The sequence below is a fragment of the Somniosus microcephalus genome, chromosome 6, assembly GCF_052327205.1.
Source record: "Somniosus microcephalus isolate GS21.2 chromosome 6, FLI_Smic_1.0, whole genome shotgun sequence".
NCBI classification, from domain to species: Eukaryota; Metazoa; Chordata; class Chondrichthyes; order Squaliformes; family Somniosidae; genus Somniosus; species Somniosus microcephalus.
The window spans coordinates 197,923,162-197,940,674 of record NC_140992.1 but is presented as its reverse complement, the minus strand read 5'-3'; the positions used below and the strand labels follow the sequence as shown (position 1 = coordinate 197,940,674).

The 17,513-nt window shown below is 47.8% G+C and overlaps 1 protein-coding gene across 1 annotated transcript in view; it reads right to left on the bottom strand.

The window, feature by feature from the left end:
- Nucleotides 1-17,513, bottom strand: part of LOC147116321 (uncharacterized) — a 140,274-nt gene that overhangs the window by 56,397 nt on the left and 66,364 nt on the right. Inside the window, exons 4-5 of the mRNA XM_085992041.1 lie at nucleotides 16,209-16,356; nucleotides 3,730-3,843 (exon numbers count right to left, since the gene is read on the bottom strand). Coding sequence (XP_085848167.1) covers nucleotides 3,730-3,843; nucleotides 16,209-16,356 — 262 coding nt within the window. The remainder of the gene's footprint in view (nucleotides 1-3,729; nucleotides 3,844-16,208; nucleotides 16,357-17,513) is intronic.

Sequence of the window (17,513 nt, the reverse complement as noted above, 5' to 3'; positions counted from 1 at the left end):
CGATGTGCAGTCTAACTGGACTTCCTAACATACCAAGGCGGTTCACCTGTTAAAACAAGCGGTCATGCAGGCGGCATTGCTTGTGGCCTTTAATCCAAGTAAACCTTTCCACCTTGAAGTGGGAGCGACTGACCTAAGTTTAGCTACAGTCCTATGCTAGGATGTGCAAGGCAAGCTCCTACCTATTGCATATGCCTCACGAATTCTGACAGGCATGGAGAATACCTATAATACATGCGAAAGACATTTCTTGGCTATCTTCTGGGCGGTGAAACATTTCACCTTTATAACTGGTCTACAGACCTTGGTACTATACTTGCCACACATCCCGTCAATCTGTTGAAACCAGGAGACACGTGGGTCTCCTCCGCGCACCTCAGTCACTGGACGCTGCTGCTAACGGAGTGTCTTTTGGACATGACTCCAAAACACACCACATTGTTACCCCAAATGATGCAGTACCAAGGGGAACTGCTTGAGTGCCCACTCTCTTTGCTTGACTTTACAACACACCCTGTTCAGAAGGACATGATAACTGGCATTCCTGATATCTATACTGATGGCTCATCCTTCCATGTAGACAGCAAACCAGCAACCGGATTCGCAGTACTTTTGCCAGATCGAACTCTTCAGTACAAATGTACTCTTCATTCTGCCCAGTATGCTGAAATAGAACATCACTGCAGGAGTTCCTCGGGGCAGTGTCCTGGGCCCAACCATCTTCAGCTGGGTATGTCGGTGTGATGTATATAAACACACCACGCCAGCATGTGGATTCACACTGGATGAACACTCTCCTAATTGCACAGTGGTCATAAGCTGGTCGAGCCATAATCAGGCAAGGACTGTTTATGTAGGGAGAGAGAGATATTGCATTATGACTAGTGCTTCACATCTGTTCCACAGAGAGACTCTCTGGCCTAGAAATTCAGTGTGCTGCGCCACCCATTAGTGCCTTAAGAGGGTGCTAAGTGGGTCGGAAGCTACTGGCCATGCCTCCCGCTAAATTCAGCGGGACGCTAATGGTGGTGCTAGCCGTTAGCGCTGCGCCGCTACCGATGATGTCATCGGTATGCGCAGCGCCCCGCTAACACCCCGATCGCGATATTTAGATGCGCCCCCTGCTTTAACACCGGACACTATTTGCGACCGGTTCAGGGGGGCCTACCTGCGGCGGTAGAGGCGCTAATTAAAGGAGAGGTGCGGGGCGGCCATTTTTTTTGCTGGCCGCCTGCCAGCACCTCTCCACGCTGCCATCCCCGGCCTCCTGAGCACCCCCCCCCGCGGAGTGCCAACTGCATTCCAAGAGCCCGGCACTTCTCCTCAGTGCCGGGCTCTTTTGCCGGCACTTGCGCTCCTCGATCGCGCTGCACAAGGCCCCTCCCCTTTAAGAAGGGGAGGAAGGCCTGCAGTACCGCAGCACGCCGTGCCGCAGCATGTGGCGCTGCGGCACGTTGCGCAGCAATATTCAGCTGCAGCGCCCCAAGAGGGATGCGGGGCACCTCCAGTAGCGCCACGCTTCCCTCTGGGGCACGCAAACTGAATTTCCGGCGGGCGGCCTCGACTGCTTCTGGGGCGCTACTTTTAGCTCCCTGGCGAGGCTGGCGCCCCAAATGGGCTATAGTGAATTTCTAGGCCTCTGTGTCCAATCAATACTCCCATGTTTTGCCTTTGCCCGGTAGAGCCAATTAGAATTGGCTTGGTCATTGCAGGGATGTTTTATGGTGTTGGTGTGGAGTGGTGCCAAACTGGCGCATCATGTGGCAGCCATATGGATGTACAGCATCACGTGAAGTAAATCTGGCCATGGTGAGGCCATCCCCGGCCTCCCAGGCAGCCATGTGCTCGGGTGCTGATGCCCTCTGTCCTGTGCAGCATCAGGTGATTGCGGAGAAGGTTGGTGCTGCTGTTGTTGGTGCTGCTGGTGTGCCTGGTGCTCCTGGTGTGCCTGGTGCTCCTGGTGTTGTGGTTGACCATGGTCAGATTCTGAGGACCAAGGTGTGACAGTATAAAAGGCATTCCTGCTGATGGAATAGATGGCAGGTGAAGTATAGATGACAGAAGCAATCTGTCAATGGTGAGAGAGGTTCTTCCAATGAGCTGACACTGGATGGAGACTTTGCTGGAAAGACTGCAGCCTGCAGAATCTGCACTAGGAATGCAATGAGAAACAGCTTCTGCTGAGGAAAGTGATCATCTGTCAGGTGGGATCTCTTATAGTACATTTGATGCTTTCAACTGATCAGCTGGAGCAATGGCCACTGAACCCCTGCCTCAGGTTGACAGACATGGATCCTGAGCAGTGGATCCTGGCCGTGCAATTAAATTTAAAAGGTAAGGTAAAAACCACTCTTAAGGGTCTGACAACTAGCTGCTAATAATTTAAATTGGGTCGCCCACCTCTGCCGGTTGGATCAGGTCCGCGCCGACACACATGTCAGGGTGGAAAGCACATGGGAGCGGGATGACAGCTACCAAAAATAGCAACTTTCCGACCCAACCCACCTAATCACGCCCGTTACCACCCTGGAAAATTCAACCCATTGTGTCTTTACCAACTGAGGCATCTCGGAAGAATATATTCTGTTTGTACCATGTGCCAAAAAATAATCAAGCAAAGGTAATGAGGTAAAACTGGTTTTGAATGGTGCAGTCTCCCTCTGTGGATTGGTTCAATGCAGCTGGAAATAAAATACAGCTGAATTGCTCATTAGTTTGTTGTTGTGAATTGTGGGTATCGACTGTTCATCCTTTGAATGTTCTTTTGATTAGAATGTGGCATCATGTCAGTTTCATGTGGTATGAAAATATTGACTAGAAATTCCATTAATATATACCGTAGAAAGGACACACATCATTGCACATAGTGCTGTGGCAGCAAGACCTTTTATAGAACCTGTTCTCAATCTCTACATCAGAGGACAAGTCAGCCACACAAAGCAGATGCTCTTCCAGTCCTACCACAATCCCAGTGACTGCCAAGATATTCACCACTTTCACCAGCCCATTGACAATGTCCAAACCAGTTCTCAGGATAGAAAAATGCAGGTGTACACTTTGCAAAGAATTATGCAACTTAAATGAGCACAACCAAGAGTGGCTCAGTAGTACCACCACTGACCAAGCAAGCCGAATCCTGAAGGACATAGCTGAGACCTCCTGCCACTAAATTTCTCTCTTGCCCGCAAGCCAGGCAGTCGGTCGAGAGTCTGCACAGAATTATTTAAATGAGGCCCTGCTGTTGAGATCGGCAGGGCCTCCACGTCCCCGGCCTTGCCAGGTTCTTCGCCCACTACTGGCCTCCCCACACCCTTCCCCTCTCCCCGTTAATATCGCAGCCCCTGTCTCCCACTTTTCATTCAATAAAATCCTAATTCTGGACAGGGTTGCCTTAGACATCTCTGGATAAATAATATGCTCCTGTAGGTAGATGTTTCATGGGTACACAGCTATATTCTCATGGTATACGGAAGGAGATGGGGTGGAAGAACTCAGATATACTCAGATGATATTAGGAAGTTTGCAAATTTAAGGGCTTGTTCACTTGAAACCCATGAATTAAACACTAACTTAAGCTGAAGTAAGTCAGAGCCACTCCAAAAATACTGCACATTACAGATTAAGAGTGAATAATACCCACAAGTAAACCACAAACTTAGTAACAAACATAAACACTGACAGTGTGGAATCCATATCATTGCAGATTCAGATGGAGTTTAGCTCTATTACCTGGAATGAGGTTTTGTTCTTGAACTGAGTAACAACGGCTTTAAGAGATCTGTCCAACCGATATGGCAATTTAACCCGAACAGCAGCAATCATCATCTGGTCATCAGAGCCCACCTGTAAAACAATTATAATATATATATATATATATATTTGTTTTTTAAATGCTTTTTATTCCATTTTGCTGAACAACTCACCTACAAGAAAATACAATGAAATGCAACACCTGCCCTTTCACCTCCTCCCTTCCTACCATCCAGGGCCCCAAACATACTTTCCAGGTGAAACAGCGATTTACTTGCATATCTTTCAATTTATTCTCTGCTCACAATGCGGTCTCCTCTGCATTGGGGAGACCAAACGCAGATTGGATGATCACTTTGCTGAACACCTCCGTTCAGTCCGCAAGCACGACCCTGAGCCTCCGGTTGCTTGTCATTTTAATTCTCCACCCCACTCCCACCCTGACCTCTGTCCTCAGCCTCCTGCACTGTTCTAATGAAACTCAACGAAAACTTGAGGAACAGCACCTTATCTTTCAATGAGGCACTTTACAGCTTTCTGGACTCAAAATTTAATTCAAGAACTTCAGATCATAACCATTGCTTCCATTTTATCGGATAACAGATGCTGGTAATGGTCCTGCCGTTGTCAATTACAGCTCCTCTAGACCCACCTTTTATTTCTTTTCTTGTCCCATTAACACCCCTTTTGCCTTGCACCATCATCCCTTTTGTCATTTAATCACTCCTGCCTTCCACCCTATCACAGACCTTCCCTTTTGTTCTTTCCTCCCCTCCCATCACTCTCCATAGATGCTGCCTGACCTACTGAGTATTACAAGCATTTTTGGTTTTTATTACAATGAAATGCTGCTTTTTATAATTCCATGGTGACAAGTTGAAGGAGGCAGACAGTGAACTTTAAAGCAATCTACACCCTGTTACTGAAAGGTACATTACTAATGAAAGAAAGAACGTGCATTTCTATAGCAGCTTTCAAGACCTCAGGATGTGCACAGTGCTTCAAAGTAAGTCCTTTTTGATGTGTAGTCACTGTTGTAAAGTGCAGAAACATGGCTCCAATTTGTGTAGAGTCAGATACCACAGACAGCAATGAGATAAATGACCTGAGAATCTGTTTTTAGTGATGGTGGCTGAGGGATAAATATTGGCAGAACACATGAAACCTCCCCAGCACTTCTTCCAAAGGTGCCATGAGATCTTTTATCTCCACCTGATTAGGCAAATAGGGTCTCAGTTCAACATCTCATCAAAAAGAGGGCACCGTCAACAGTGTAGCACTCACTCAGCACTGCACTGGTCAGCCTGATTTATGTGCTCAGTGAGCTTGATTTTGCCATTGGGGGCGGGCTGGCGCATGTCAGGTGGTTTTCATGTCAGGACCCCGCCTCCGATGTGAAGTGGAAAAAAAGTGCGATTTTGCCTTAATTGGGCACTTGATTTCCAGCGTGTGGAAACCCCTGGCCCAATGAGTCTTTCATACAGAATGTCGCCTCCGATGACGTCATCAATGCTGCTGCATTTAAGGCCTGCAAGCAGCCTTGCTTCTTCTGGAGACTTTAAACTTTATGCCCATTGCTGTGATCGCTTCATTCAGCAACTGTGTCCAGCAGTAGGCCAAAGTGTGCTCCAAGGTTCGATGAGGCCTCCCTACAAGCTCTGCTGGAGGGAGCAAGATCAAATAAGGAGGAGCTCTTCCCTTCCTCGGGGAGGGTAAAGCCTCCCCAGCAGACTAAAGCTGTGTGGATGCAAGTGGCCCAGGAGGTCAACTCAATCTTTATGTGCCACAGAAGCTGGCCGCAGCGCAGGAAGAGGTTTCATGACCTTCTCCACACAGGAAAAGTGAGTATGACTTTCCCATCACCCTCAATCTGATCCCCATTGCCTCTCCTCATCAGCACTCTGCTTTGCCAACCTCTTCCTCCACATACCACTTAACACTAACATCCCTGCACCCTTACCCATTTACTCTCTCTCTATGGTCACATTCACTTAACTATTCGACCATGCAGCCCTCACACTCCCTACCACTGTGATGCAATGACAACAACTTACAACACACAGGGAGGGCCCTTTGTCTCCTTCTAAGCATCTATGCTATGGATTCTCTACACTCACTCCTTTATTCTCACTGAAACTCCACTTGTGTCCCTCATTGCAGGAAAAGAGAGCCCACAATAAGAGGGAAAGAGCGAGGACAGGAGGATGGCCACCCTCAGTGGCCCAGCTCACCACCTCGGAGAAGGTGGCCCTGGAAATCGCCGGTGTCGAGGAAGATTCGCAAGTGGGGGATGGACAGACGGGCGCATCACAGCAAGCTGGTGACAGAATAGTTTGGCATCTCTCTCATTCACATTGCATGAGTGACTGATAATGATTCTGATGCTCTAACAGATTGACTTATGATCATCTGCACAATTCAATGTGCATGCAACCTTTACCTCACATCTCTAACTCTCCTTTACTCCCCACAGGACCATCGACAGCCCCCGAGATAGAGTAGTGTTGTCACCCAGTGTATCACAGCTCACAAGTGAGCATCAGCAGATGGTGGAGACAGCAGTGGAGAGTCCTCATCGGAGGGCACAGGACTCTGCAAGCTCGGCTCAGCTGCATGTTGACCCTGTGCCTCCGGGTCCATCCAGAAGGAGAGCGGTGCTAGAACTCCAGGAACAGGTGCAGGAGTCTCTGGCAGGTTTTGTCTCCAGGGTCGCTGTGAGTGTAGAGCAAATGGAGGAGTCCATCGGGAACATGAGCAAAGCTTTTGTGGAGGCATTGGCGCATGAACGCATCACCACGGAAAGAATGGCAACCTCCGTGGAAAGTATGGCTACGGTAGAGGAGAGGATGGCTATGGCCATGGAGGAGCTCAGTCACCAGAGTGTTGAAAACATGGTCATTGTTCAACTTGATGGTCAGCTATTGAGCATAGAAACCAGACCTTCATGGAAGTCCTCTGGAGTAGGACTTCCAGTGCAGTAACGGGTCCTCATGGCCCCCTGAAGTGCAGCAAGGTGCTGTCAAGCCACTTGCTAGCTCTAAAGTGGAGCTGACCCATGAGAGGGATGTTGGTGGCAGACAACAAGGAAGTGGGGGCTCCTCTCCAAGCACTCACACGACCATGCCACTGCAAAGCCCTCGGTCAGAGCCCCACCAGAGTCCTTACCCAACTGAGGTGGGCGTCTCATCCCCTGCACTGCCGCAGGAGCAGCAGACTGTTGCTGAGCCCTCACAGGTTCGCAACCCCAGAGGACGGCCACCAAAGGTGTCGAGACAGGAGCAGCAAGAAAGTCAGCAAGGGGCCTCCACATCTGCTGAAGCCACAGGGGAAGCACCACGTAGGAGCTCGCATAAGAGGGAGATAATGCACAAGTAGTCACAAGGGTAGTCACTTGGGTGTTATGTTGTGTTTATTTTTGAAATGCCATCAGTTGCTTGTTGTGATAAAAAATTCTGATGGCAAACTGTTGAAGTTGTGGCCTGTGTCATTTCGCAAATGGGACTTCCACATAGAGTGCTTAGAGTGACTTGCAATTGTTAGTATGGTGGTCAGAGTGATAGGAATCCGCAGGTCCATTGTCGATGCTCTGGTAAGAAGGTGCGAGGCAAAAGTGTTTGATTGTGCAGGCTAAGCAAATCTGGCCAACATGAGTGCGTCCCTTGCATGACGGGCAGCAATGTGGTTGCACTCTGGCGCCTTCTGGCCTGTGCAGCTTCAGGTGGGTGAGCAACAGCTTGGCGCTCCTGTTGCTGCTACTGTTGGTGCTGTTGTTGTTCATGGTTCTGCTGCTGCCACGGCTGGTCTTCGTCCGAATCTGATGTCCAGGAGGAAAGGAAATAAATGGTTCCCATGCTGCAGGTATATGCCTCAGTTGAGGAAGTGCTCAGTCAAGGTGGGGAGAGGGGTTTCCCAGGAGATCACACTGGAGATGGGTGTCAGGCTCCAAACTTCCACAACAATAGGTATGCCTGCTAAAAGTTCCCCCAGACCTGAGACAACAAAGTTCTGCCACCTGCAAATGATGATTGCTGAAAACTCCATTTTAATGGTGGAGCTGCAGCTGTTAGTAAGCAGTCCACTTGTGAGGCCACCAGGATTCACTGGCGTGTTCCAGAGGAGATGTGCAGGACGGGGGGAAAGTGTTAAAATCAGAAAGGCCTCTCAAAATGGGATTACAGAGGCAATTAACTGGTTGTTAAAGGCCTTAAGGGTCTATCCCGCCTCTTGGAGGCGGGATGGAAATGGGGTCTGAAACCCCGATTCTGGGAAAATTGCTCGGAGGCAGGCTGGAGGCGGGATCAGAGCCGCCCGCCATTTTTTGCGATTTTAACACCGCACACGCCTCCAATCCCGCCTCCTCGGGCCTGGCAAAATCGAGCCGTCTCTAGCGAGGGGCTTGAACCTATAACCGTCTCACTCAGAGTTGAGAGTGCTACCACTGAGCCATGTCTGACAATTAATTGCAACATCCATAGGGTTAGAAAATGGAAGGGAGACATTCTGAAAACCGATCAGTTCGGGTTCATATCCCATTAGTGGCTGTGGAAAAATCACAACCAAAGCCTTGTGTGAGTTATGGTGCATACCAAGAGTGGGATATAAATCTCATACTGCGGATCTTCAGAATGTAGTCTGATTATTTGTTATCTGATTAGTTTTCTAACCTCCTGACAATGTTGGAGTACTGTTCTACTCGCAAAACCCTAATACCTCAACTAAGTGCTTATTCTTCATTGGGTGAGCCTGGACAAGAAGTGTTAGCAGTCTATTTTACCTTGGGGGCCTTCACAGTTAAACCCTATCCTATCCTTATGCGACATCCACACATGTGCTTTTGGATGCTCATCAAGAGCAGGAGCTTTGGTCAGTGCTCCTCCTCCAGCATTGAGTCGAGTTACAGAATCCAATCTGGCATCTCGGCACAAGTCAACTAACTCAGCGCCAATCTTTCCTATTAGCTGCACGGCCGTGCAGCTCTCTGCGGTCCCGCGCAGCTCCCTGCAGGTCCCCCGCAGCTCTCTGCGGTCCCGCGCAGCTCCCTGCAGGTCCCGCACAGCTCTCTGCGGTCCCGCGCAGCTCCCTGCAGGTTCTCCGCAGCTCTCTGCGGTCCCGCGCAGCTCCCTGCAGGTCCCGCACAGCTCTCTGCAGTCCCGCACAGCTCTCTGAAGGTCCCATGCATCTCTTTGCGGGTCACACGCAGCTCTCTGCGGTCCTGTGCAGCTCTCTGAAGGTCCCATGCATCTCTTTGTGGGTCACGCGCAGCTCTCTGCGGTCCTGCGCAGCTCTCTGAAGGTCCCATGCATCTCTTTGCGGGTCTCGCGCAGCTCCCTGCAGGTCCCGCGCAGCTCTCTGAAGGTCCCATGCATCTCTTTGCGGGTCCCACGCAGCTCCCTGCAGGTCCCGTGCAGCTCTCTGAAGGTCCCATGCATCTCTTTGCAGGTCCCATGCAGCTCCCTGCCAGTCCCACGCAGCTCTCTGAAGGTCCCATGCATCTCTTTGCGGGTCCCACGCAGCTCTCTGCGGTCCCACACTGCTCTCTGCCGCTCTGCCGGTCCTGCGCAGTTCTCTGCAGGTCCCGTGCAGCTGGTGAGCTGGCTTTTGAATAGAAAAAACGCACATGTGCATTATTTTGATTGGCCCACACAGCCCCTTAAAGCGGCCCGCGGACGAAAAAAATGTAGAGGGAACATTGCTCAGCACACACCTGGAATTGAACCTGAGACCTTCTGGTCTGTATGCTCAGTTATATTTGGCTGAATCTCCTGTTGGTGCCACACTGCCCGATTTAGCATTTGAAGCAAAGTTGTACAACGTGGCAGGGGAGAACTGAAGCAAGAGATGTGACGGTGTTACCCTGCTAAAGTGAAGGAAAGGGTTCTAGGTTACGTACGCAAGTAGTTACTGTTAGGGGAGATGGATAGCCACCCTATAAGATCCAAAGTTATTCCCCCCTTAAGCAGAGTGCACTGTGAGGGTTAGTTGTCCAGCTGTTACTTTTAGATGGCAAAGAGTGCGCTGGAACACAAGGCTAAGTAAGAAAAGCACAAGTGTGTTACCTTGCCTGCTCTGCTCAGGTCACTCTGCCACTCATTGTCAGTGCCACCTCCCTCCTCATGGCACGAGTGACCTTTTTGCTAGTTTTCCTGTCACGGACACCCTGCACTGTCTCTTCTCTATTCTATTTTATTGAGGAGGTTTTTCAGGTCGGATTCAGTGAAATTATGATGTCAGTCAGCCTCTATACCTTGCCTTGGTCCCTTGTTTACCTGCCTCGGCCAGGTTGTTCTGTTTTAGAGATTCTTTTAATGTTGTCCAAAAACAGTCAAAAGAGATGCAGTTAAGCCAGGTGACTGTTAACTGAGTGAGCCAAGCACTGTTTCTTACTTATCTGTTGCTCCCCCAGTCTGCTGGAGCAATCTTTAGCCAGAACTAGCATTTAAAGGCTGCACTCTAATTTCATGCACTCCAGCAGATTACACACATTTTACATGGGTTTACATCAATCACTGCTCCAATGGGTAGGTACATGAACCAACACAAGAAGTTCATGTGTAAATATCTCTCCAGGCCATCAGTGGGTGCAGCTCATGTCTCATTGGAGCAGATGAGGCCCAACTCACTGTATGGAATTTCATAGCTACAAAATTTAAAACTTTTTTAAAAAATGGATAGAAAGAGTGAACTGGATGAGACTGTCAAGCTGCATCTGACGAGCAGCCTGGCATCTCCAGAGGAACACTCCCTTCCCCATGATTCTAGCACTCCACAATGGCACCGTATTTATTCAAGCACCATCCCAGATACACCGACTCAGGATGAGGTACCACTGAGACAGAGGGGATATCACTGGGTGAATCACCAGGCACCAGTGAGCAGGAGGAGCTGGGAGGGAATGAGGGGAAACAGACATCTCTTTCCACAGGAGGCAGAAACGGCTGGCCTTGCTGAGGAGCCCAGGGACCAAGATCCCAGGAGCCCGGTCTTTAATCGATTTATGATTTGGGAACATAGATGTCATCTGCACAAAGTGGAGATGGTCTCCTCTCATGTGGTGCAGTTGGAGGAGTCCACAACCTGCACCAGCTGTACAATGTAGGAGGTGCGTCATGACATGAGAAACAGCCTGATGACTGTGGCAGTCCAGGAGATCAACGCAGCTTCAAGATGTCAAGAAGAGGCTCTAAAGGCAGTTTTCACTTCCAGAGTGGCCGAGATCATTGCTTCCTTAAATGTCTTGAAGAGCACCCTAGCTCATGAGTGAAGAGTTTTAGGCAGAAGCAGTAGTCACCCTGGAAAGAGGTAGCGGTAGTAGTCAGGCACAATGAAGGGACAAGATGGTACTGAACAGGAACATATCTGGCAATTCAACAACAACTTGCATTTATATAGTGCCTTTAATGTAGGAAGATGACCTAAGGTGCTTAATGGAGGCATAATCAGAGAAAAATTGACACCAAGCTGAAGGAGGAGATACTAGGAGTGGTGACCAAAAACTTGGTCAAAGAAGTGGGTTTTAAGGAGGGTATTGCGGGGAGAGAGGGAAGTGGAGGGATTTAAGGGAAAGAATTCCAGAGCATGGCGCTGATACGGGTGAAGGCACAGCCGCTAATGGCAGGATCGGGGTGGGGAGATACACTAAAAAACAGAGTCAGAAGGATGGAGAGGTTGGGGAGAGTTGTAGGGATGGAGTAGGTTAGAGATAGTTAGGGGTTGTAAGAATGGACAGGTCATAGAAATATAGAAACATAGAAGATAGGAGCAGGAGTAGGCCATTCGGCCCTTTGAGCCTGCTCGCCATTCAATGAGATCATGGCTGATCATCCAAATTCAGTACCCTGTCCCTGCCTTCTCCCCATATCCCTTGATCCCTCTAGCCTCAAGAAATATATCCAACTCTTTCTTGAATATATTTAATGAACTGGCCTCCACCGCCCTCTGTGGCAGAGAATTCCACAGGTGCACCACTCTCTGGGTGAAGAAGTTCCTCCTCATTTCAGTCCTAAATGGCTTACCCCTTATCCTTAGACTATGACCCCTGGTTCTGGACTCCCCGGCCATCATAAACATCCTTCCTGCATCTAGTCTGTCCAGACCTGACAGAATTTTATAGGTTTCGATGAGATCCCCTCTCAATCTTCTAAACTCCAGTGAGTATAAGCCCAATCGACACAATCTCTCCTCATACGTCATTCCTGCCATCCCAGGTATCAGCCTGGTGAATCTTCGCTGCACTCCCTCCATGGCAAGAATGTTCTTCCTCAGGTAAGGTGACCAAAACTGCACACAATACACAAGGTGCGGTCTCACCAAGGCCCTGTACAACTGTAGCAAGACATCCTTGTTCCTGTACTCGAACCCTCTTGCTACGAAGGCCAACATACCATTTGCCTTCTTAACCGCCTGCTGCACCTGCATGCTTACCTTCAGCGACTGGTGCACAATAACACCCAGGTCTCTTTGCACTTCCCCTTCTCCCAATCTATTGCCATTCAAATAATAATCTGCCTTCCTGTTTTTGCCACCAAAGTGGATAACCTCACATTTATCCACATTATAGTGCATTTGCCATGTTTCTGCCCAATCACCCAACCTGTCCAAATCGTACTGGAGTTTCACGACATCCTCCTCACAGCTTACCCTCCCACCCAACTTTGTGTCGTCTGCAAATTTGGAGATATTACATCCCATTCCCTCGTCCAGATCATTAATATATATTGTGAACAGCTGGGGTCCTAGGACCGATCCTTGCGGTACCCCACTAGTCACTGCCTGCCACTCGGAAAATGACCCGTTTATTCCAACTCTTTGCTTTCTGCCTGCCAACCAGTTCTCTATCCAAGTCAATACCTTGCCCCCAATCCCATGTGCCTTAATTTTGCACGCTATTCTCTTATGTGGGACCTTATCGAAAGCCTTCCGAAAGTCCAAATACACCACATCCACTGGTTCTCCCTTATCTATTTTACCAGTTACATCCTCAAAAAATTCCAGTAGATTAGTCAAGCATGATTTACCTTTCGTAAATCCATGTTGACTTTGTCCGATCCTGTCACTGCTTTCCAAGTGCTCTGCTATTACATCTTTTATAATAGACTCCAGCATTTTCCCCACTACCGATGTCAGGCTTACCGGTCTATAATTCCCCGCTTTTTCTCTTCCACCTTTTTTGAATAGAGGGGTAACATTAGCTACCCTCCAATCCATGGGTACTGTTCCAGAGTCTATCGAGTTCTGAAAGATGACCAGCAATGCATCTACTATCTCTAGGGCCACTTCCTTAAGTACCCTGGGATGTAGACCATCAGGCCCTGGGGATTTATCGGCCTTCAGTCCCATCAATTTTCCTAACACCAGGTCAAGGAAGATTCGAGCAAGAGCCCATGAAGATTGGTGTACATAAACTAAAATTTTGAAATAACCTCTGCTCAGCTTATCTACTGTAGTCCTAGATAATGTCTTTCAAAAAATATAGTAAGAATTCTTTGTTGAGATAAGCTGCTCATGGTCGACCAGCCTTACCTTAGTCACCGTAGCTCCGGACAATGTCCTGTCTCTTAAAGAATTTAGCCTGTTGTGATAAGCTGCTCATGGCTGATCAGCCTTGGCCCTCCAGTCTAAACTCATCAAGCTGACAATAACAATCAACCTCATCTTCCCTGAACTGGTTATGTTGGAAAAACAACTTCACATTTTGAGGCTCCATGTGCAAGAGTCAGGCTGGTACCGATTACAAGACCAGTATAAATACAGGTGATTGTCAGAGGTCAGTAGTAGAGGTAAAGCTACAGAGGAGAAGAGAATAACGGTCGATTTACAACTCTACTCAAGAAGGGAATGGAGTAATATCGTTCTGGTCTTATAACTATTGCTCGAGCATTGTAATTGTCTTAATATGTACTTGGTTTGACCACCTCAATAAAGAATCTCATCGCTACCCATCAGGTGTCAAGGTCAGATTCAATGTTCACTGTAACTTTTCTTTTGGGTGCGCGGCCCATTTAACATACCGCGCATGCACGGTTTTTCCTATTCGAAAGCCGGTGAGCCGGCTGCGCAGGAGTTGCAGCGTGCACAGCTTAAAAGGGAAGATTGGTTGGATTTATTATAAGGAGAGGCCATGAAGAGATTTAAACAGGTGGATGCAAATTCTAAATCAGAGGCATTGGGGCTCTGGGAACCAATGTCGGTTTGTACAGCAGGGGTGATAGGTGAGCTGTGCCTGGTGTGGAACAGGATACGGGCAGCAGAGTTTTGGATGAGCTGACATTTATGGAGAGTGGAAGATGGGAAGCCAGCCAAGAGAGTGCTGGAATAATCAAGTCAGGAAGCAATAAGGCATAGATGTTGGTTTCAAGCAGCAGGGGTGGATGTGGGTGACGATAAAGAGGCGGATGTACATGATCTTTTTGCTGGAGAGCACATGTGGCCGGAAGCTCAGATCAAGGTTGAATAGGATACCGAGATTGGTTCAGCTTGAGGCTGGCTATGGAAGGGGAGGCGATCGGTAGCAAGGGTATAGAGTTTGTGATGAGGGCTGAAGACAATGGCTCAGTCTTCCTAATGTTTAACCAGAAAAAATTGAGGCCCATCTAGGACTGGATATCGGATAAGCAGTCTAGCAAGACATATGCAGTGCAGGGGTTGAGTGCAGGTATCGAGTGTGGGTATCCTGGATTCTCTCTCTCTCACTCCTTAGCTGGATCAATGTGGAACAGAAGGAATTTAGATGTGTTCTTGAACAGGGCATATGTGGCTTGTCAAATGCAGTGATGAATTGCTGACTAACTGCTGTGACTAATGTCACCAGAGGCCACCTGGAAACAACCTGGTGCATAAAAATTAATTGCTGTTGTTACCATCACAGACAAGGCAGTGCCCTGGTGGAAAGGCAGTGCCCTGGTGGAAAGAGTCACAAGTCAGGTTTTAACAGCTGGCATATCTCTGTGATGGTGTCAGAGGGAAAAGCGCAGCCTTCTCAGACACTGCCTGTAGGAAAACTCCAGACAGGTCCTCCATAGTCTGTAGACCCTGTGATATGGAAACCAGCAAGTCGGGTGTTGCCTTCGTAAATGCTGCTGCACTCTTAGTTTCCAACCTTTCCTCCTCCATGTCCTCATCATCATCCTCCTCAAAGCTCAGGAACAATGGAATCGCCAGAGAGAAATCCATTATTTCACTATCCAGAGCTCCCTTTAAATTCTCAGCAAGTTTCACAAATACCTTTCAATGCTCAGAAACAGCATCTTCAAAGTAGTCGAAGTGGCTCTCAGTCAAAACAGCGTTGTAAAATCGCATTCCTGTTACTTGTATGTTAACTTGCTATCTGTAAAATAAAGCAGCTTAACAATTCGCACCAGGCCTCTTCTCACTAAAGTGTTTCTCAGTCCACCTATTGAAGGATTGCTCACCTCACCCACCACCATCCTCTGGACTCTACCAGAATTCAACAACCATTTTCAGCCCTGCCAAAAACTTCATATCCTCACCATCAACTCCATCCACTTCCCCGGCCACTGTCTCAGACTGAACCAGACTGTTCACAACTTCAGCAGCCTGTTCAACCATGAACTGAGCTTCTGACCCCATATCAGCTCCATTACAAAAACCTCCTTAACATTATCAACCTTTGACGCAACCTCAGCCTATGTGCTGCTGAAACCATCCTATATGCCTTTTTCACTGCCAGACGCAATCACTTCAATCCTCTACTCTCTGTAAGCATCCAAACTCTACTGCCCGTATGCTGTCCCACACCAAGTCCACCTCGACCATCACTCATCCTCACTGACCTACATTTGCTCCAAGATGTTGCACCCACTCCTTGCAACATTACATTTTAATTTCTCATCTTTGTGTTTAAATCCCTCCATGGCCACAGCCCTCCCCATCTCTGTAATCTCCTCCAGCCCTACAACCCCTTTCTTGAACTCTCCATTCCTCTAACTCTGGCCTCATGAACTCCCCTCACGTCACCCCATTAATGGCTGCCGTGTCTTCAGCCACTTGGACTCTACACTCTGACATTCCCTCCCTAAGCCTTCAACTTCCCTTGATTCCTTTAAAAGTCTCCTTAAAACCCACCTCTTTGACCAAGCTTTTTGTCACCCCCCCTAATATCACCTTTCGCTCAATGTCCATTTGTTTCTTTATTACTCTGTGAAGCGCCTCAGGTCATTCTCCTACATTAGTGGTGCTTATATACAGGCAAGTTGTGGTATCACCTCAAAAAGGCCTTGTAGGGTCAGAGCTCATCTCAGCACTTTTCTTCTAACGATTGTTCTTTGTTAGAAATGATCCAGTTATAAATGATCAGATGGAGTCTTCTGTTGAGGTTCCAGTCAAAGTGTTGAGTGATTCCTACCCATGGGGTAACTGGTCTAGAAATGTTATCACCAGACAGACAGTGTAACATTTTCTTTCTCCAGCACTTTTAATCATCACCTCATGGAAACACTTACCCAAGAGAAATTGGCAGAAACAATTAAATGGAAATTGCTTTCCTGATCCACTTTGACCACAGTAGCCTTGATATTCAGAGTTACAAAGGTTTTACTGTCCTCGGGAAAGTCCATGTTCATCAGTACATCACGTAGATTGGACTCCAGGCTGTAAAATAAACAGGCAGTTAGCACTGGACCGGATAATAAAAACAGGAATTCACTCATTAGGGTAGAGTTTAACTTTGTGCATTAGTGTCAAACGGGGAATAAAAATTGAAAGAGATGTAAACGGGCCGCCGATTCACTCTCACCGGTTTTACACTATCGCACAAAGTCAAAATCACCCCATTGACTTTGCACCACTGCTGTGACACGTCACGCTGATGGAGGGTGTGGCAAGTCGTAGCTGCAATAATTACACCATTTGTCCAAATATGTTACTTATTTATCACACTTCAGTCCTTGTCATAATATAATCTGTATTTATGTTATTATATAAAATTCTTACATTTATTTTAAACACAAATTGGTTAACATATTCTACATAAACATGACCCGATTTGCCCGACAATGAAGATTCCAACTTTAAATTGAAACTAAACTGCTCAGAATTTGAACCAAATGCTCCCACAGCACACCCAAAGTTCCTTTACATGTGCAAGCCCGGGACTGCCCAAATTTCCTGTCCTGGGGGCCCCCGTAGCAGGGCCCAATACTATAAAACATTTGTAAGATATTTTATATTCACCATGTCACACCACCTTAAGTGTTGTTTACAGATATGTACATTAAAACGAAAGATGTGAAAAAACCATCAGGGCCATCCATGCTCACTCTATCCATCAGACTCTGAAAACTCAGGTACCGCTCTCCCCAATGCAGAGTATATTATCCACAAGTTGCACTGCAGCAACTCGTCAAGGCTTTTTCAACAGCACCTCCCAAACCCACAGCCTCTACCACCTAGAAGCAGGTGCATGGGAACACCACCATTTCCAAGTTCCACTTCAAGCCATACAGCATTCCGGCTTGGAAATATATTACCATTCCTTCATCATCAGTGAGTGAAAATCCTGTAACTCCTTACCTAACAGCACTGTGGAGTACCTTCACCACACAGACTGCACTGGTTCAAGAGGGCAGCTCACCATCAACTTCTCAAGGGCAATTAGGGATGTGCAATAAATGCTGGCCTTGCTAGCGACGCCCATATCCCAATAATGAATAAAATGATTGTCGAGCAAGTTTTCCTCGGTTCATTGATGGTTTTGTATAAAATGGTTCAAATGTATTGATTGAAAACTTCACCAGGATGTAGGTGTC